The sequence below is a fragment of the Lycium barbarum genome, chromosome 12, assembly GCF_019175385.1.
Source record: "Lycium barbarum isolate Lr01 chromosome 12, ASM1917538v2, whole genome shotgun sequence".
Lineage (NCBI taxonomy): Eukaryota > Viridiplantae > Streptophyta > Magnoliopsida > Solanales > Solanaceae > Lycium > Lycium barbarum.
Window position 1 is genome coordinate 103,153,936 of NC_083348.1, and position 22,831 is coordinate 103,176,766.

Genomic DNA, 22,831 nt, shown 5'->3' on the forward strand with positions numbered 1-22,831 from the left:
CTTCACTATGTGGAGGTCCTCTTTGGATTGCGGGTAGATGGAGATCCACTACACACTCAGTACGAGCCTCCTCCTGGTCAGACGTGGGCGACAGAGTTAACTAGGCTCACCTACTTCGTGCCTGATGCCGAGGGCCAGATTTCGGGACAGAGTCGGGTTAAGATTAGTGCACTCTGCACTTATTTGGAGGGTTTGGATCCGATTGAAGACGGTACCCCGCAGGACGATGTTGATCGTCATGCCCGTTTATACCTGCTTATTATATTCGGGGGCATTTTGTTCCCGAACTAATCGGGTGCTTTTGTCAGCTTACGTTATTTGGTTTTTTTGGAGCATCTGGACCGCCTGGGAGACTACAGCTGGGGTGGTGCTGTTTTGGCGTATCTTTACAGATGCCTGTGCTGAGCGTCTATTTGTGTTATCAGAGATGTGTATGAATTTTTTGCTCTTCTCCAGGTAATATTTTAAATGTGCCTTCCTTTAATGTAGATAACCTCTTGAAATGACGACTTAAAAATCGTATTTTCTAATATCGCTTACAGTTATGAGCGTAGGAGAGGATGCTACCTTTTCAGCCCGTACCTAGGCATCACCTCGAGATTGACATGCCTTATGCGAGGAGGAGGATAGCGGGTTTTGACCAGGATGTGGATATGCACCACAGTATTCTTCCATTCCGGGACCAGCTTGATCACATGACGGACGATGCGGTAAAACTATTTAAATTTACATTAATAATTTAATTAAACGTCTTTTCTACTTGGTGATCACTGATTTGTATTTATATGTTATACAGTTATTTATATGGACGTCGTACGCTGCTATATTAGATAGTTTGCCGCCTTTTTGTAGGGCAGGTCAGGGGGTTTGGAGGTCGCGGTGTCCATTGATACACCTGGACATCGTGGAGGATCACATGCCCGAGCGTGTCTTACGCCAGTTTGGGCATACACAGAGTATACCCCCTGATGTCCGTCATGAGCTCCGACACTACCAGCGGGATGATCGGGCTGCCGCTGATGATGATTTTCTGGCTTTCATGGATGTCCAGCTCCACCATTGGGAGAACAGGTTGGGCACTTTAGCGGTGGTCTGCCATTTGACTCCCATTGAGCATTACATGCGTTGGTATCATCAGATCACACGCCGATTGATCGGCAACCCAGCTTTACGTCCCCCTAGGGATGTAGGATACTCAGCACTCGCGGGGCAGTAGGAGGCATTGGTAAGTTTATCGTATTTAGATTTATTTAATTGCATTAATTGTTACGTTTTAAAAATAAACTTTTTTTTCTGTTAAACACAAATGCAGCTGGTGGCTGTACAACGTTTACACATCTTGGGGTTAGAGCATATGCCTTACCCTGGGCTTGCAGGGCTTGTCGCGGAGATGGTACAGATATCCGAGGATGGTATCCGGCAGGCAGGAGAGATTAAGCGCAGGGAGGAGCCTGTTCCGGAGGCTGAGTATCAGGGAGTGCCAGGAGCAGGACCGGGTGCTCCCAAAGGAGGACGCCGTGCTAGCAGAGGACGTCGTGCAGCCGGAGGACGCGGTGCTGCTGCTAGAGGACCTGGTGGTGGAGGACACCATCTGGTAGATGAGGCGGATGAGGCCGATCCCATTCCAGAGGGCGTTCACGGTCTAGTCCATCCGCAGCTGTTCCAGGCTGGAGGCAGCTCACCTGGGGACTCACCTACGTTTACGCCGGCGCTCTTACTTACTGAGATACCGAGGTCTTCATCACAACCGAGCTAGAATGCATACATGGAGGAGCGTGATAACGTTGATTGGGCGGTGTTACGCGCTTCATTAGCTGATGAGCGGCCTGTGAGGAATTTAGAGGGAGCCAGGATTATTGACTTTGATGAGTTTTTGATCCCGGTTAGTATTTAAAATACTTATTTGTTCCTTTAAAATTATTTATTTTAAATATATATATGTTACTCATTATTTAGTAATATTTTATATTTTAGGATTCGGCACCAGCGGGTCCACCAGGGCCACCCACTCAGGCGTTTTCTCATGGGTCTGCCGAGCCAGCGGTGTCTTCCCATATGACTACCGAGCCACGGGTAAGCTTTATATTAAAAAAAAAATTATTCAATATAAGGTCAATATTTAATATACATATTTGATTATTTAAAGTACTTATTTTAAATATGTATGTTACTTATTATTTCATTTTTTTCATATTTAGGATTCGGCGCCAGTGGGTCCACAGGAGCTATCCATTCTGGAGCATTCTCATCAGCCTGCCGAGGCAGAGGTGTCTTCTCATGAGACTACCGAGGCGCATATAAGTTTTTTACTTAAAACTAATTTTATTCAATATAGGGTAAATATTTATTTAATTTTTATAACCTTTACTTGGACTTCGAACAACATCTCGTCCAGGAGACTACCTCATATTCACCACCACACCCATCTCAGGAGCCTACTCAGGCGCCCGTTGACACACAAGTTTGATTAAATAAATAACGTTAATGTATTCAATATAAATAAGAAATAGTATAATTATTATATATTTTTTAGGTTCATCTTTCGACACCCGTGGAGACAACTCCTGACGAGGAAGAGGTCGAGTTTCCAGACCTAGCTCAGCCTGAGGTTCTGAGCGTGCAAGCGGGACTACATCCCAAGAAGAAACTCGTTCTAATTAAGGGCGCAAGGGATAGGGGAAGAGGAGATGATCATGACTTGGAGCACCCGATTATTAAGAGGAAAAAGGGCGATGGAGACGATGGCGAGGGCGGTGGGGATGGTATGAGCCTTAGGCTTAGGGATAGTCTCCGGCATACTATATGTGGGACCCATCTTCGATAGTGTATATACATTAGTGTTGTACAATTTATCGTAAATATTATCTATTTTTTGCATATTTATAAATATTATCTGTCACACCCTCATCTTGATAGGGCATGATGGGCACCCGACTCTCTTCAGAGTCGAGCGAACCCTTAAACATTCGCTTCACCAAAACCTGTCATTTCAAAAACTTTTAAAACATGAAACTTTTCCAAATAGGGATCATTGTCTTTATACAGATTATGAGAACTTTCAATCAATTACGTACTTTAAACCAACTGACATCATCTGAAAATACATACTCTTTCAACATCTACAAATGATTCGCACTTCCCGACGCCCTATCCATAAGACACTGTCTGCAAAGTCTCTAACATATACAAAATACCATGACATAAGTACTTTGACCCGGCAACACTCCGAACTGAGATGGAGCTCGCCAATCCCGCTGGAACACCTTTAGCAAAGTCTTCTACTCATCTGAGTGTACCTGCGTGGTATGAAACGCAGCCCCCGAAGAAAGGGGTCAGTACGGAATATGTACTGAATATGTAAAGCATCACTGAATCATAAACAAGGAAAGGCGTAATAGTAAACCAGTTTTAGAGGCAACCCGGGAGCAACCTGGAACAACAATTTGGACCGTGCCATGTAGTGCCTTACACAAATTCTAGCATACACAATATAAGTACAGCATACCCAAATTCTAGAATACACAATGCGAATATAGTATTACAATAGTCCCTTCGGACGGCCGCTTCCGGCATAGTAACAATGATGGCCCCTTCGGGCATGCCACTTCCGGCATAATAATAATGATGGCCCCTTCGGGCATGCCGCCGGCATAATACTGATGATGGTGGCCCCTTCGGGCATGCCGGTTCCGACATAATAATAATGATGATAGCCCCTTCGGGCATGCCGCGTCCGGCATAATAATAATGATGGCCCCTTCGGGCATGCCGCTTCCGGCATAACAATGATTATGGCCCCTTCGGGCATGCCGCTTCCGGAATAATAATAATGATGGCCCCTTCGGGCACGCCGCTTCCGGCATAATAATGATTATGGCCCCTTCGGGCATACGGCTTCCGGCATAATAATAATGATGGCGTCGTGCATGTATGTAAATATGCAAAGGCATAAAAATCTTTGAAAACCATCAAAAGACTCCCTTCGGAGCAACTTTAGTTTCATAACGGGAACTTCTTCCCTTTCTCTTAAAAATGGGGACTTTTTTTTTTTTTTTTTTCAAAATTATCATGTATCGCTTCGAATGATCCATAACATAAACTGAGGCCATATGTTATATAGCTCTCTCAGGCATAAGCTGAGGCCATAGCACACTCAGGCATGAGTCGAGGCCATAGCACACTCAGGCATCAGCTGAGGCCATATATTATATAGCACACTTCGTCACGTCATGAAACCATCCAATAGCTTAGGCTCGAAAATCTCGCACCCCATTCGGAGTGGTTTTGAAAGTCTAAATAATAAAATATCGCACCCCTTTCGGAGTGGTTTTGAAAGTCTAAATAATAAAATCTCGCACCCACTTCGGAGTGGTTTTGAAAGTCTAAATAATAAAATCTCGCACTCCCTTCGGAAGTCTAAATAATAAAATCTCGCACCCCCTTCGGAGTGGTTTTGGAAATCGACTTTATGTTTCCTTTAGTACAAAACAAATTTTCTTGAAAGCATTAGTAAACCACAAACACGTTTCAAGTAAATCCGAGTTAGTATAAGAAAGTTAACAACCAGGTGCACGAGCAGAGTAGTGAGAAACTAAATGCACATAAATCAACTTTTAAGACTCGATGGATAAGTATACTTACCGACGCCTGAAGACTCCGAAACAAGTTTCAGGTCAATCCGACTTAGTATAAGAAAATTATGAGCGTTTGAAGTACAGAACCTTTTACGAACGTTTCAGAAGCCATTTTTGGAAAGTCAAGGCAACAATCATGTTAGGTACCTTTCGAATATCGTTATGGATCAAATCAGATAGAGCTTTTGGAACCATATGTACGTATCAAAATATATCCAAGACTCAATGGAATAATCAAACGTGCTATCTTTTGAAAACCAAGACATTAGTCATATCAATTATCTCTCGAATGCCATTCGGAACATATCCACCGAACTTCGGACATCATAGATACGCATCAAACCATATGAAAACCGCTTATGGAAATCAAGAACGTTAGCCATCCTAGTGGCTCTAAGAATAGGAATCGCTTTGAAGTCATACATATACGTCATCGACTTGTTTCATAAGGATCATGCCAAAAGAAAGAAAGGGTAAGCCTTACATACCTGTTCCACGTCCTATTAGCTACGCTTATTTATCCAAGCTTGCTAGTCTACATTCAAAGAATTCACACAACCATTAAATTCGTCGTCATACACTTGCTTTAGTTCTTAAAATGAATTCATTCATAATCTGCCGAAATTTCGGCAGCATCTCTCCTGTAAATACACCTTCCCGAGAATCTAACTCGACCAATTTTATCAACAACAATCTGAGAATTCAACTCGGCCAAATTATCAACAACAACACCAACAATCATACTAACAACTTCAACAATCAATCCAAAATATATTCTAACATTAGCAACCTTCGTCACACAATTCAACGGTATTTCATTTATATTCAATTCAATCACATATAATCAAGCTAACACCAATGATCCCACGTTCAAGTATTAATCCGAAATCTTTCTAACATGATTCAAGAATACTTCAAACAATTCACATAACATTCAAAACAACCCAATCAACATACTACTTCACCCGAGACCTTCCAAATTCAACAAGAACAATAACAACACAATTCCTTCTTTCAAATTCAAACACAACAACCCAACTTACAATCTTCCAAACACATGTCTCACTTCCAAATTCATGAATTATATTTACAACCTACACATTAGAAATATCATTCATACCAATATAAGAAACCATACTAATGTCACATTAACTTCTTCAACAATCTCACAATGATTCCAACTTCATTTTAATTCATCAAACCTTCATTTTCATCATGGAATCCACAACAACAACAATCAAAGCACTAATTAAAATCAATTCATCATATCTACACAACACAACACATATACGGCCAAGCATCAACCTACCCGGCTACAACATAGCATCCACACTTTCATGAATTTCATCCATTTCTTCACTCTACAACATATACAACCATCCATAACATATAAAAGAAGATTAATTCTTACCTTTTTCCCTTAACTTCTCACTTGGCTATGATTATGAACTTGCAACAAAGAGAGGTCTTCTTGCTCCAATAATTATACCACGTTAAAGAGGACCTTCAAATTAGTAGGAATACTAGAAGAAAATATTTTTTGATCAAAGTTTTCAAGGGCTCAATGTTTGCTTGGCTTGGCCGAATGGCCCCTTGTGTTTTCTTCTCCAAGTTTCTTGAAATTTCCAAGTATAAAAGATGATAAAATGTGATCCATAAGTCATCTTTTGACTTATTTATTAAGCCCACTCCAACATGGTCGGCCACTTTGGCCCATTTACTTAAGCTCACTTTTTTTTTTTTTTTGGAATTCATGAAAAATTATTTTTCCAATTTCCAAATTTGCCCTTAGCCATCGCCAATATTACCATGAACCACCTTGTGAATTTCCCTTTTTACCCCTATCCTCTCTTAATATTCCCACATCAATAACTTCCATAAACAACTTGCATGCTAAACAAGATAAAATGTAGCCTTGCTCTTAACTTCCCGCAATTATCTTGAATTATCCGAATACGCAAAATACGGGATATAACATTATCTTAGTCTTTATTATTGTTTATAGTTTCACATCCTAAATTGATAATTAAAAACAACGTGACACATTCGAAATAAAGTTAAGCATTAATTTAAAAATAAGACGAAACCCTAAAAGATAAATAACTTAAAGCTAATGACTACAAGTTTTCAAACAAAAAAGGACTTCGAGCACTTTTCAACCACTAAAACGACAATCCAAAGTATTGCGTATTCTTGATGTGTTGAGCCTATTTTATTAATTGTACAAATATAACTAGAGTTCTATATAAAATATTGAAGTTCCGGAATCTCAAAGCATGATTAATATACGGCTAAACTACGTAAAAAAGATAAACTACGTAAAAAGGAGTGAAAATGTAATGTTTTGGAAAATGGCGGACTCTTATAGCGCAGTATTTTACTGCGTTATAGGCGAGAGAAACATTTGTATAGCGCAGTAAAATACTGTGCTATAGCACTTAACGGCTCCGGCTCCGTGAAGTGCTATAGCGCAGTATTTTACTGCGCTAAAGGTACTTTTGTAACATTTTTTTTGTTGGGGTATTTTGGTTCAAAATGATCATTTTGGGTGAATTTTGGTTCCAGAGCCTTTTAAGTCTGCGTTTGGCCATGAAAACCAAATATTTTTACTTTATTTGGAATCTTGAAGTTGAAATTGAAGATGAAGCTGTATTTGGTTATAGTTTTTGCAAAAAATATTTCGTTGTTTGAATTTATTTAAAGTGGAAAAAAAAGTGGAAACAACATCTTTGGTGTTTTTCAAATTTCAAATATAATTTGAAATTGTATTTAGAATTTTCATGACCAAACATTGATTTCCAAATAAAGTGAAATAATTTTTTGGGAAAAAGTGAAAATCCAAACGGGTCCTATCTTTCAGTTCTGCATTTTTGAGAGAGTTGCCCACACAACTATAGTCCCATTTGGGAAGTCCAGCAAAAAGAACTACACCCTGTTTTAGAGCCCGTTTGGATTGGCTTATAAGTTGCTTATAAGCTGGTTTCAGCTTTTTTGAGTGTTTGGCTGGTCAGCTTAAAGTCATTTTGTGCTTAAAATAAGCTTAAAAAAATAATTGAGCCCATTTGACTTAGGTTATCTAAAGCAGCTTATAAGCTGAAAACTATTTATAAGTCAAAAAAAATAAGTTAGACTACCTCAATTTATTTTAGCTTATAAATTGTTTGCACCCTTATAGGCATAAGCCCATCCAAACAGGCTCTTACTCTCTTCTGATCATGAGAAAGTGTTTGCTAATGTAAACCTTTAATGAGGGAATGGGAATAGCAAGTAAAATGGGAACTTCATAAATTTACGGACAAAAAGGTAATAATTCAATACTTATGATGCATTGAGTGCGTCACTCTTAGTTAATTAATTCTTAGGTTGCCTCCTAATGTCAGTACTGTTTGTTTACACTACTCCAGTAATTAAGGGAATGGCCAAATCAAGCGTAATAAATAAAGCACTGAGGTCCCCCATCGGCTGCGTTGCATGAAAATTCGTGAAAAATAATAACCAAATTAATACCCACTACTATAAAGTCTATCAAAAAAGAAAAAGATATCTCACTTTACTATAAACCTGGTGACCCACTTTCCCCCTGCTTGACCGTCTGCACCCCTTTAATAACAAATATCGCACCATGTTTACATCAAATTTTATATTTTAATTATAAATTTTTTAAACTAAAGTAAAAAAATATATATTAATTAATCATAATTAAATGATAAAAGTTTATATGTGAGACACCGATGCCGGGCTAGGGTAAGATTTTCCTTCACCCCTCAAGGGTGGATGGAGTGTTGTGCTGGTGACTTCATTTGAACCCGGTATCTTGATGTGAAACATAAATTTATGTGTAAAAATATATTCCTCCGTTCCAATTTATATGACAATATTTGACTTGGCGCAAAATTTAAGAAAGAAAAGAAAACTTCTGAAATTTGTGATCTAAGACAAACCGTAGACATTTGCGTGACTCTAAATTATTGTATTAAGGGTAAAAAAAAATCTAAAAGTTACTCCCTCCGAGTCAAAAAAAGAGTCTATTTAGCCTTTTTTTCTTGGATAAAAAAAAGAGTCTACTTAGCCTTTTTTTCTTGGATAAAAAAAAGAGTCCACTTAGCAAATCAAGAAAGACTTAATCTTATTTTTTCATATTTGCCCCTTTAAGTGTTACATGATCATATCCCAATGCTTATTTAATTAGGGGTAATTTAGTCAAATTATCTATTTTTGTCTAGGAGTTAGTATTTTCTTAAAGGGTGTGTAAATAGTTAAGTGGACTCTTTTTTTGATCCGGAGGGAGTAAGTTATTTCTAATTATAGAAATGTGACATTCTTTTCGGGATAGACTAAAAAAAAAAAAAAGTGACACATAAATGGGACAGAGGAGTAATAAATAGTAGATCTAAATAATTTAAGAAATACATGAGTTCGATGCTAAAATCAGTTAAGGTTGAACTCATGATACAGGTTAAATCCTTGATCCGCCTCTATCACCCCCACCTCCTCTAATGTTCCCTCCCTTTTTGGACTTTGGACATTAACGAACTTTAACTTTTCCCATATTATATATTCCTCTTAAGCCCAAGAGAAGTCTTTCATGAAAGAGAACTAGAGCAACATAGATTTGGCCTATATTCTTCTGTTATTATCATGGCCATAAACTACTCCTTACTTAATGAAGTAATCTGCAGCTAACAACTGGAGTACTAAACACACAGAATTATGGGTGGTATGAAGGCTTTCTTGGGGGCTCTTGTTTTACTTTGTTTACTGTGGCTCATTTTGTATGGGATTTTAGTCAATCAGGAAACCAAAACAATCACTGCTACGGCTATCAATCGTTTAGATATTTGGAAGATAATACAAACTGAAAAGTATTATCTTCAAAAGAATTCAAATCTCAATTACGTGAGACAAAGAAGAGTGTCTACTGGAATATTGAATGCCATCCCGAATAGGTATTGTCACTGTATTTTTGTCTATTGTAACGTGTTACGTCTCTAACTTTCGAGGTTTCTAATCTCATAAATTATAGACAATTGTCTGTAGTAATCTTATAGTGCACAGTGTACACTATCAATATACTTTAACATTTAATGACATGTTAGCTACCTTATTTTCTAGTTAGGTTCCTGACCACACTTGATATGTATAGTTACGTGTCGTAACCTTTTAGATGACTTGAAGGGTATATAAGTTAAATGCTCTATGTATATACTTGGTTGTTTAGGAAAGCAGGGAAAGTAGCCAGGGGTGCCACCAAAACAGTCACTGCTAGAGCAACCAAACATGTAGATGTTCGGAAGATACTAGAAGCTGAGAGGCAATATCTTCAAAGAAATCCAAATGTCAATTATGTGAGCAAAAGAAGAGTGCCTACTGGACCAAATGCCATTCACAACAGGTATATATCTACTGTTCCTTACATACACTACCATCATCTGTTGTTATAGAGAACACACTATTTATTTATTGTTTGTGAAGTTTAATTGTGAAGTTTATGTTTCTTGGTTTTCAGGAAAGTAGGGGAATATAGAGAGCCACCCACTCGAGCTTGAGCTTAGGAAGACACCTAAAAGTAGTACTCCAGTAAAGAGTAACAAGGTCAATCAACCAAATTTACAACATACAATGATGTGATGACAAGTGGGTGTTTCATTAGAATGTGCTCTTATTTCATTTTATGTGGCAATGCTACTATTTGGAGAACCATAAAGGTTTTCTTTGATCACGATTTTCTTAAACATTATAGATTATTAATACATACTTTTTGTGTAGCTTTCAAATTTGTAAATTTTAGTACAGTTTTTTTTTTTTTAAATGAAGCTCTAAAACAGTCTCGCTACCTTTCATGGTAAGGGTGAGGTCTATTTTGACTCTACCCTCCCCAAGCCCCTGTGTTGTTTTTGTAGTTTTTTTATGAATCTATGTTTGAACCCTGCCACACTGGAGATGCCATTTGTAGAAAAGGTAACTTACGATGCACTACACGAATGAAATTCTAAGCAATGAGACTTAAATTAAAGAGGGAAAGTAGGTTGGCAAGCAAAACCTTTCAAGACTGATGAAAGATGAAACAAGTATGTGATTTGAATGTAAAAACTATTGACTTTTTCTTTTTTAAGTGGTGTGATTTAATTTATGATTTGGACACTGAAAAGGAACGACAGAAACATTGATAAACGCATGTAAGAATGGGATGTTTCCAAGAAAATAATTAGTTTTGGGGAGTCTTTCTTGACTGATTATGTAGGCACTTTTGACGGTTCAAAGGAGCAAGTTTTGGCTTTTTGGTTTGACTGGAATTTATTTTCTTCAAATAGTAATTTTACAAAGTAAAGCTAAGCTCTGGACGAGACTAAAGTTCATTTTTCTCCAACATTTTTAGCCATGAGTGGTGCAGAGTAAACAGCAATTGTTAGATTTTATCCTCGCTTAGCCCAATGTTCATGTTCAATTTTCGGTGGCATTCTAGATGTCCAAAAAGTCGGCCACAATGTTCAGAAGGTAGAATTCAAGTCTTTGAAAGAAAATAAAGATCGATGATAAAAAAGATAAGCAATTGCACGTGCCTGATTATTATCCCCTATATTTTAATTCCAGTATAACTTGTTCAGATACCAAACGTCCCCTAAGAGTCCATAATCCACATTGCAACTTTACTAGCTCAAATTCAATGACTTATTTAGTTGAGTCTTTTCTGCCCACTCGTAAACTATGTGAAAAGGAATATATTGATGGAATAAGTTTCTATGTGTAAAATTCTACGATAGTGAAGGTGCCATTTGGTCAAGAAATTTAATGAAACCTAAGGCTGAAATGTATTTATGAGACGTGTGATTTGTGTTTGTGGAAAGTAGTTACACAGGCCATAAGTCTAACGAAAGAAAGCTGCTCTCCCTTGGACATTACTATGGAAATGGGATGTCTACTTACCAAATCAAACATATTCTACATATCTTATAGATGCCGCTTACGTAGATGTGGGTGCCTGTCAGTATTCCCTCGAAAAGTCGAAATAAAGGTCAAGATCAGAAGACTAGGAATTCTGAAAGTGACTGCACTTTCCCCGTGGCTTACTCCTCGGAAGACCGATACCTTTCCTGACTTACAACATCACTGAGAATGTTCTCACATTCTCATATGCTTTCAAGTTAACGGATTTTGGATAACTAAACATGAAGAAATGACTCTTAAAAACGTCAATGGAAAATACAAACTCAATATGAAACCTTAAGAATTAGATGATCTGTTTAATTCTAAATATTGTCGATAAAAACTATTTCAAAATTTGGAAGACAGAAGACATGAACTTAATGAATCTTGGCTTGTGAGACATGAAAGAACATGGAAGGCTGAAGTATTTCAACAACACGTGATAGCAAAAGTGACCATAAAATCAAGCATTCAAACATTACATCCTGAACATATTAAACATACTAAACAGAACGAAACGTGATCTTCTAAAATGAACAAATTAAGCATTACATCCCAAACAACGGTCATTAAAATTTTCAAGAGAAAAGCAATAAAATATTTTTAATGTACACATATACATATACATTATACACACACACAAAACACATATGCCAAAGTTTGGTTCAATTCTTTTACCAAATCAAACCAAATAGGTGTCGGATGTTTAGTCAGTATGATTCAATATTTTGGTCGGGTGTGTTTTCTCAGTTTTGGCTATACATAACTAGTTGTAATCAACGAATGAATAACAAAGGCTATCCCTTGATATTAATAAGCAAACAGCCCATTCGCTTCCAAACAAGAGCTAAACTAGCAGTAATATAGGCAGTTTCCAATAAATGAGACGGTCAGTTGAGCATCCTCTGAATACATAACATCAAATGCTATAGGCAACAGTAATCACAAACATGAAAAATAATTATCAGTTGCTTCCTATACTACAAATTTCAAGCAAGCAAAATACTTAAAAATGATTTGTGCATTTTGCAAATATACATACAGAAATATTTAAAGGGTGTACTTCTGAGCCAATCAATATAGTGTCGTGCCACTTACACTAATAAGAACTGAAAACTTACAACAGGATGCATCATGTTCAATTGGAGTGGAATATTTTGTAATGCTTTCGAAGTTCCGGCTTCATACAGGGCTGCTAGTAGCACCTTCTTTGCGAAATAATAACGGGAAGTCATCATACTGTTCGGAGAAACCCTGTTTTTCAGCCATGCTCTTAAGTGCTTCATAAACCTGAAACATAGACCACCTACCCTTGGGCCGAGAAACCACGGAATTACAAGCAACTTTTAGAAATTGCACAATCTCTTCATCATGCCCCTTCCCGCAAAGGTTCTGGTCAATTGCATCTTTAATGCGACCTGAAACAGAGAGCTGATTCACCCAGTCTACCAAATTACCCTTGAATCCCTCTTCACCAGCAGTAACTTCAAGAGGTTTTTGTCCAGTAGCCAACTCCAAAAGCACTACCCCAAAGCTATAAGCATCCCCTTTCAGTGAAGGCACCATTGTGCTAGAGTACTCTGGAGCTACATAGCCAAATTCACCCGACTCCACATTCACAAAACTAGAGTCTTTTGCATGTGAAGGCGTCATCAACCTTGCCAGCCCGAAATCCATTATTCTAGCATCAAAGTCTTCATCAAGGAAAATAACATTAGAACATATGTTTTGGTGCAAAATAGGTGGTTGGCAACCATGATGTAACCAAGCAAGGCCCCTAGCAGCACCCAAACCAATTCTAAACCGAGTAGGCCAATCCAATTCACTTGCATTCCCATTCAAGAACGAGTGCAAAGTACCATTCGACAGGTGCTTATAAACCAAAAGCTTCTCCTCTTCAACAACACAAAACCCCAAAAGTGGTACCAAATTAGGATGCCTAAGTTGCCCTAACCTATTCATCTCATCCCGAAACTGCCTTTCACTCAGTTTGCAACTATTAAGCTGCTTAACGGCAAGTGCTGAACCATCACGTAACACAGCATTATAAGTAGTACCCATTCTAGTCGAGTTGATAACATTGTCCGCACTAAAACCATTCGTGGCAATCAACAAATCTGCTAACTTAACCTTAACAAGTGGTTTCTGGAACAACATAACCTGAGTAAGCTTATGAGCCCTCAACCTCTCAGCCAAACTAGCCGAATCGTTTCTCCCAATTCCATACCCTCTCTTCCTCTTCCCAGCCTTCGTAAAGAACCAATACCACGCACCAAATGCCAACAACATCGAAGCAGCAGCACCAAACACCCCAGCAGCAATAATAATAGCTAAGTTTTTCTTACTTAGTCCTCCACATTTCCCCAAAGGTCCACCACATAGACTATTCCCTTCAAAGTTAAAGTTATTCGAATCCTTATCATCGAAAGCTGCTGGAATTCTACCAGAAAGTTGATTATTCGCCACAGAGAAAGTTTTCAACCTACCTAAACTAGAAAATTCAGGTGGAATATTTCCAGAAAGCTTGTTATCATTAAGCATTAACTTATTCAAAAAAGCACATTTAGCAAGATCAGCAGGTATAGAACCACTAAAATCATTATTAGACAAGTCTAGGGTTACCAAATAAGGGAGCCAAGTGCAAATTTCAGAAGGTATAGGACCAGAAAAGCTATTACCAGAAAGCTCAAGGGTATTTAAGCTAGCACAATACTGTACGGATTCTGTAACCTTACCACCAAGGTTCATCGTTGAAAGAGTAAGGCTAATTATGCGATTTTCGTTCTCATTCCAACAATTGACACCACTAAACTTACAGACAGCTCCGATTGTTGAATTGTTAACGTTCCATGTAATTAAATTTCCATCTGGATCGTTTAAGGATTTTTTTAATCCTTTTAAACATTTGAGATCATCTTCAACTACAGCAGCAGCTACAAGAGAAACCAGAATTAAAACAATAAAAAGGCTAAAACTGAAACGATCCATGGTGTAATTTGAGCAGGAACTAGGGTTTTGGGGGTTTAATTTAACAGTTCTGTGTAATGAGTACAAGGTGTTTGGTAATATGTGTAAGATAAAATGGGTAGGAAAGAACAAGGCTAGGGAAGACGAAGAAGGCTGAGACATTTGACTTGACAATGAAAAGTGCCCAGTCTGTAAAAAAAAAAAGAATAATTTAATGCATAATAAAGACAAATAGGAAATGGCCATGAATTAACCATGTTTGAATAAACAGAAAGTTAGTTGGCTTAATGTGAAGAACTTTTGACAAATTTTAAAGTAGTATTGATGTTTGAATGTGCTGTACATACGTTTAGTCCATTAAGAGTGCCTCATATATTGTTAAATAATATAATATAGTTATGCTGCAGATTCAAATATTCGTTTTATACCATCTCTATAGCAAATTAACTAAACTATTCTTTTATCTAAAAAGAATTTTGTTTCTCTTTTTCTACAAAACCTCCTTGGAGTATCTACTTATGAATGTAACTCCTTGTGGGTTACTACTATTAAACAACAACAACAACATACGCATGGTGATTCCATAAGTGGAGTCTAGAAAAGTAATGTGTACGCAAGCCTTATTTCTATCTTGAGAAGGTAAAGAGGTTGTTTCCAGAAGACCCTCGACTCATAGACATTTAAAAAATAGACATTAGCAACAAGTAAAATAATAGCAACATAATAAGTTACAGAGGCTTATAAATTATTAAAACACTAGATAATTTCTTTCTATTCTTGAAGGATATTCATGTATTAACTGGGAGTAACACCCTTGTGACTTTTGAAAAGGCTAAAACAATAAATTCAGATGCGAAAATGTAAAAATTTATTCGCATTGAACATTAAGCTAATGAGTATAAAATATATGTCTTGCATATACACCTAACTATAATTAAATGATATGCATTTTTACTTTAATAGGTTGATTCTTAAAATTAATTATTTAGTTAGATATTACTAGCACTCAGAGGGAGTAAGTATTGTATATCGAAGAAATTGCCTTACTATAATTTAGATCGGCACCTCAAATAGTCACTAAGGGACAAACAAATAGGGTCATCATTGAGGAGCTCATTATAAGTTTGTTATCATTTTTTTATTTGTGCGTTTCCAATTTTGAATTGTAAGTCACCTCAAAGTTCATCAACATACAATAATTGTCGTAATGATCAGCCTAATAATAAGAGCAAAACTAAAGGGAAAATTATAGTGATTATAATCATCTAGTTTTGGGGGAAATGGAAGAATTTCTTGAAAATCTCATCAGATCCATTAGTTCTTTTTTCTTTGATGAATGTTCTAAACTTTATTTGAATTCTAATCTTACTAAAACTTCCATTACAGATAGCAAATTATTGAAAAAAAATAACAAGATCTATCTTTCATCCTTTACCAACAATCGAAGAAAAATTACTTCAAAATAATTACGTATATATAAAATATGTATTATTTCATCCCATTGCATAATATCCTACAGGTATATCAGTGTCTGGACCTCCCATTACTTCATCTAAATCTCCTTTTCTGTTTTGTGGTGTACGTATGCGAGAAAGAGACAGGTCAATTAAGTAAAAGAGAAGGCAATACTGATAAATAAACGGGAAGAATTTGTAAGAACCGAAGCTTAAAGCTAATCTAGAAGTCAAGGGCGTTTACTTGGCTAAAATTGTCACGTGATAAAAATCTATATGACTTGGTCATGCATGATAATTTAACCTTTATTTAGTTATGACTCGTGGTTTAGTAGGCATTTGGCCAACCCACGGTTTGAAACCATGGTTTCAAATCAGCGTTTGGACATACGTTTGGATAATGGTTTGAAACCATGGTTTTAAACCCCAAATCTTCCAAAAAGGCATGATTTGGGGTTTGAAACCATGGTTTCAACTTTTTAAAATATAAAATTTAACTCATAAGTTTATATTTTGTAAAAAAAGACTCATAAGTTGGTAGATATTTTTAACAATTACCCCCATCAATCATTTACCAATCTCATTAACTTCCACCAACCTTTATTTATGTCTACCAACCTTTAATTTATGTGGGAAGATTATATTAAAGAGTAGTTACATTACTATTCATATTAAATTTTCGTTTTTATTGAACTAAAGTTTGATTAATTGATGTTGCATTTTTTAGAAAGGTCTTCTAGTAGTGTACTAACTTTGTTATAAACTATGATTTGCTCATTTGGTAAGATTATATACGAATTGAGAATGTTTTGATAGTTTTCACAATTTTTGGGGTTTTTATGTGTATAAGAAAAAATACAAATTAAAATGTTCAAATTGTATGTCTAAACATGGTTTCAAACCATGTCCAAACGAGGCCTTAGACAATATTCAGGGTTAAGAATAATAATTTGTTTGCCAAGCTTTTTGAAAACTAAAAATATTTAAAGAAGTGAGGTGTTTAATCAAATTTTTAAGAAAAGAAATAAGGGTTTCCAAAGGCTGAAAAAGTAATTTCCCCCCATAAGTGCTTTTAGAACCTAGGCCAAATACAGATTGTTGCTCTGATAAAATATTTTTTAAATTAATTAGTCAAATACAAATTATTATTCTACATAAAAATACTTTAAACAAAAAAACAAAACAAAAAACAAATAAGCATACTCCTATTTTGTAACTTTAGTCAAACAAACTATAAGCCAGGTGCCCAGGTTGATACTGAGCCTATGGTGGTCTAGTTCCATATGTCCATGCTGCTAAAATAGGTGAAAGAGGTGGGGGTCCAAACTACTGAATCTTCGTTCAGGTCTAAACTTTTGCACTGTATTATTCCCCCACCAAACGTTTGCATCAGTTTTTTTATTTCTGGTGTTTTAGTTTGACCAACTTTCATAATTAGGAGCCCATTTGGATTGGCTTATAAAATTGTTTATAAGTTGCTTATAAGTTGTTTTCAGCTTTTTTGAAGGTTTGGCTGGCCAGCTTAAAGTTATTTTATGCTTAAAATAAGCTTAAAAAAATAATTGGACCAATTTGACTTAGCTTATCTAAAGCAGCTTATAAGCTGAAAAAAAACTTATAAGCAAAAAAAAAAAAGTTAGACTACCCCAACTTATTTTTTTTTAGCTTATAAGCTGCAAACAGCTTATAGGCATAAGCTCATCCAAACATGCTCTAGATCGGATATGTCGATTAATTTATTTGAATAAAATAAAATTTTAAGTATTAAAAACTATTAAATATTGCACGTTGTAATTTCACTATTTTATTGGAGCACACCTAATTTCCATTATATCCTAATTTCACCTAATTTAACTATCAAAAAGCAAAATGTGACAACTTCTTCGAGACATAGTGAGTATAGTATTTCTTGATTATTTTTACTACAATTAACTTATCATATTAAGACATAGCGAATTCAAAATTTTATCGAAGCTATAGATATTGCAATGCCATGTAGTATTTCTCTTAAAACATTAAAAACTTCTTGTTAAGTCTCTAATTTAACTGTATTATATTTTTTCCTAGCCCTCTATCTCTCTCTCTCTTCTTTTCTTTCCTTTTTTTTTTTTTTTTTTTTTTTGTAAAAAAAGTTTCAAATTTTCTTTGCAATCTTTCTCAATCAAATTGCTCCTACTTCATTAATTTGAAGTTGGAACTTGGAAGTCTTTTCACGAAGGTAGTATCCAGCTTGTGAAAGATCTATTAAGCTGTCTCCTTGTTTGATTGATTGAATTTGTTTGGTTTTACGGACTTATCATGTCTCTTCGTTTGTATTGAATTTAACTTTTGTTTTCGAAGCAACTACACATTAAATGTCAATTGGCAATGTTATTAAAACATTAATAATTTCAGGAAACTAAATTCAATTAGTGTGAAAAATGAGTTTAAATTTTGGCACATTTGAGATATTCCACATGATCAGTATTGCAGTTAAATGAGGTGTGCTTGACTTTCTAAACCGTGTATCCTAAGAAATTGAATGCTTTTTGCAACACTGACATTAGATTTTTCTTTCCGCTGTTCCATAAGTTCTTTGTATAATGAGTGGTCCATGGGTTTTATCTGTCTTTAAGACTATAGGAGAGTAATGGTATATTTTTCTCCATCTTGTGAAGACCCTTGAACAAAGGCTTCGACCATAAACATTACTTATTTGCTTCTGTTAGTTCTCAGCTCTTACATGTTTTCAATTCAACCAATATATATTGCTGCAGTTATTTAATCCAACTACCGGCTATACGATTGGTAGGTTTGCTCTTCTAACAGATATGACCTTTAGTGACTTCTAAATTTTGTTGAAAATGTAGCATTATACTGGGGACAGAGCTCATAACAGATTTGAGTGCTGTACCAGCAATGTTTATCACAAAACAGAGTATTACAAACGTTTTAATTTCACTATTTTTTATTACAATAAAATTGGAGCACGCATAATTTTTAACTACAGTATATCTTAATTTCACCTAACTTAACTATCAAAAAACAAAATGTGACATGACAAACTCTTCGAGACATAGTGAGTTGTTGCTTCCAAATGCACACGTAAGTATACGCGGTCCTATAAGTAATATAGGATTTAAAGTTCAGATATCGTATCCACAAGGACTTATGATTAACTATTTACTAAATTAAACTATACTGGTTATCTACACAAGAAGTAAAATCTCAAGATATAATTATTAACTAACTAAAAATAAAATAAAACAAATAATGAACTTCAATCAAGAAAGAGCGGATTTTTATTGGAGAAGAAATAGATCTAGGGCTATGACCACTAATAATCCAGTTGAGTCTTCAAATCGTTATACCTATGGGTTACTAGTTGACAGGTAAATTATAATTTTATGAGTATCTTTCAAGTTGCTCACAAGCCTGTAGATGCTACTATAACGCCTATATTCCTATGGTTGCCAGAGATAACAAGAGCGCATTTATTTCTCCGTGTTCAACCAAGCAAGGCTAAAGGGTATATTCCTATCCTCATTAGCGAAACGATTAATCGAATAAGCTCTATTTATTCTTATTACGCATGCAAATTCCCTATTCCTAGTTCAATTCACACGCCCCAGATAGTTCTCAACTACTTCGTCAAATAATCAAACAATTAATACCAAGAATAAATAGATAACCCAAAGATGGAAAGTCAATAGATCTAAACGATAATCAAACGTCAACTTTCATGCTAGCGTCAAAACCCTAGAACTAAAGAGTTTAGTTTCACATAGACATGCAAGAAAAACAACAAATCATCCGAATAAAAAAAACGTAAAAACAAGTATTACAGAGAAGAAAAGGAAAAAACCTGTAACTCTGGCTTCACGGTGGCTCCAAGCTCTCTCTAGGTCCAAAGTTATGTAAAATCCCTGTAGAATATGTATTATAGGGTACCAAACGGCCTGAGTTTTTAAAAACCAAATCCAACTCGAACCGAAAAAAATAGCGGGCTCGCGTCACCAGTGCAACGTGGAGGACCAACAGAGAATCAGAGACCTTAATTTCCTGCGACAGTGATGCGGCGCACACTGGTGGCGAGCCACTGCCCAGGTACGATCTCTTTTAATTTCATTATTTGTTGCCTGTGACGTCATTTAATTCCTTTCAATAGTGTAACTTGTATTCTCTAATCATTAGCTCATGATGTTGTCTCCGATCCCACTTGCCTCCTTTCTTTTTTTCCGCTTTTCATTAAATTTTACACCAAGTCTCTTCATCTTTGCGCCGCTTTATTGCTATATAGTAAAATATAATATTAAGCACAAATCACAATAATTAATACTCAAAAGATAATTTAAAGTACTAAAATATGAGATAACAATGAATAAATATATGTAATATTTGGCCAAATATCATGAGTATATATAGCATTTCTTGATTATTTTTACTACAATTAACTTATAGCATTTAAATTTTTAAAACATAGCGAATTTAAAATTTAAAGCTATAGAAATTACAGTGCCATGTAGTATTTCTTTAAAAACGTTAAAAGTTTCTTATTAAGTCTCTAGTTCGACGTGGAACTCGTAGAATTTGTCTAAAACTCCAAGTACAAGGAAGTTTTTGCGTACGAAATTAGTGCTCCAAAGTGGAGACGCAAAATCGCATAAGCCCGCAAAGTTTTCTTATTTATATTTATTCTTTCAAAAGACCAAAAAATATCGTATATAATCTTAAAATGCATGAAAAATACAGAAATATTTGACAAACATCCAAAAGAAGAAAAAAAAAGTAAAAATATATCGAAATATAAAGGAATTTCTAGTTAGCTTTCTCACGCTTCTCAGATCTGACGGATACTAGAATTCATGGCTTCTTCTCATTGTTGTGTCTTAGATCTGAGTGTATTTGAAATTTTGCATCTGAAATTTGTTGAAATACAGTCAATTACCGTCGTTGGCTGATTGTATTTTGGGGGACAAACTAGATGTATTTGACCGTATGTGTTGGTTGAATGATCTATGCATATATGTTTGTATACAATTTTTCGAGTAAATACAATGTATTTGAAATTTTGCATCTGAAATTTTATTGAAATGCATTCAAATACAATCATTGGCTTATTGTATTCTGGGCGCAAACTAGATGTATTTGACTGTATGTGTTGTTTGAATGATCTATATATATATATATATATGTATACAATTTTTCTAGTAAATACAATGTATTTGAAATTATGTTGAAATACATTGAAATACAGTCGAATACATACACCCACAAAAAAATGATACATCAATATATAAACACACTAAATACACAACTCCCGTCGTCTATTTAAATGCACACAAATGCATCATTTTAAATACACATGTAACTACAACAACAACAACCCAGTGAAATCCCACAACGTGGGGTCTGGGGAGGGTAGAGTGTACGCAGACCTTACTCCTACCAAGGTAGGACGGCTGTTTCCGAGAGACCCTCGGCTCAATAAAAACATAAAAAAGAGGTCAAATAAGGCTAAGATATTCAAAGCGATATGGAAATGAAGTAACGCAAGCGAAACAGATAACATAGAATAATCAAAGCACAGGAAATAACAGATAATAGCATAAATCAGAGCACAAGAAATTATACTATGATAATGTGACTACTAATAAGACAGGATAATGAGACTGTCTACTAGCCTTCTACCCTAATGTAGGTCCTCCAAACCCTCCTATCTAAGGTCATGTCCTCGGTAAGCTGTAACTGCGCCATGTCGTGTCTAATTACCTCTCCCCAATACTTCTTTGGCCTACCCCTACCTCGTCTGAAACCATCCATGGCCAACCTTTCACACCTCCGCACTGGGGCATCCGTGTCTCTCCTCTTCACATACCCAAACCATCTCAATCTCGCTTCTCGCATTTTGTCTTCCACCGAGGCCACTCCCACCTTGTCCCGAATATCCTCATTCCTAATCCTGTCACTCCTGGTGTGGTCACACATCAATCTCAGCATTCTCATCTCAGCAACTTTCATCTTTTGAACGTGAGAAATCTTAACTGGCCAACACTCCGCCCCATACAACATAGTCGGTCTAACCACCACTTTGTAGAACTTGCCCTTAAGTTGTGGTGGCACCTTCTTGTCACATAGCACTCCGGAAGCAAGCCTTCATTTAAATACACATGTAACTAGGGTTGCATATATTCAAATACAGCCAAATACATGTGACATCTGATAAGGTTGGATACAACTGAACAGTGTATTCAAATACTCTGAAATACAAAAAAAATGCCTAAATGTAGCTACGAATTGTAAATAGCAAAAAGGTAGATACGGATTGAAAGCAAGCATTAAAATGTAGTCATTTATGTAAGTTGCCGTTTATTTAACAGAAAAGGGTCAAATATACCCCTGTACTATTAAAAAAAGGTTAAATATACTCCTCGTTATATTTTGGGTCCAAATATACCCTTTCTATTATACTTTGGGTTCAAATATACCCCTCTGTTATACTTTGGGTTCAAATATACCCCTCTTCCGTTAAAATTGTCCAAGGTGGACATGAGATCTGACATGGCACTGACAACTTGGTAAGGTGGACACCACATGGTATGCCACTTCACCACTCTAACCCATTACCCCCTCTCTTCCCCTTCTTCTTCCATCACTACCATATCTTCTCCCTTCACAACCTTTGCCACCATTAGCACCACTACACCACCATCTCTCGTAGAGGTGGCAATTTGAGCCTATATTTAGAAAATTAGCCCATTTTACCCATATGTTAGTGAGTTGGGTTTCAGGTGGGTAAATATGGGCTTCAAGTCTCTCTTTAGCCCATAAAAATATGGGTATTCATATAAGAACACACTAGACCCAATAACA

At 36.1% G+C, this 22,831-nt stretch overlaps 2 protein-coding genes across 3 annotated transcripts; one reads left to right on the forward strand and one right to left on the reverse strand.

Moving 5' to 3' along the window:
• Positions 1-8,960: 8,960 nt before the first annotated feature.
• LOC132622479 (uncharacterized) lies at positions 8,961-10,863 on the forward strand. 2 transcript variants are annotated; one of them, XM_060337094.1, is made up of 3 exons: positions 8,961-9,580; positions 9,853-10,026; positions 10,120-10,863. In XM_060337094.1, exons 1-3 carry the CDS (start codon positions 9,345-9,347, stop codon positions 10,178-10,180), a joined length of 471 nt encoding a protein of 156 aa, XP_060193077.1. In that variant the 5' UTR covers positions 8,961-9,344; the 3' UTR covers positions 10,181-10,863. The 2 variants fall into 2 exon arrangements, with proteins under 2 accessions (XP_060193077.1, XP_060193078.1); XM_060337095.1 differs by having other exon boundaries at positions 9,121-9,580; positions 10,141-10,750.
• Positions 10,864-12,411: 1,548 nt separating this feature from the next.
• On the reverse strand, positions 12,412-14,864 carry LOC132621722 (inactive LRR receptor-like serine/threonine-protein kinase BIR2). Its single transcript, XM_060336088.1, has one exon. It carries the CDS (start codon positions 14,769-14,771, stop codon positions 12,741-12,743), a length of 2,031 nt encoding a protein of 676 aa, XP_060192071.1. The 5' UTR covers positions 14,772-14,864; the 3' UTR covers positions 12,412-12,740.
• Between the last annotated feature and the right edge of the window lie 7,967 nt (positions 14,865-22,831).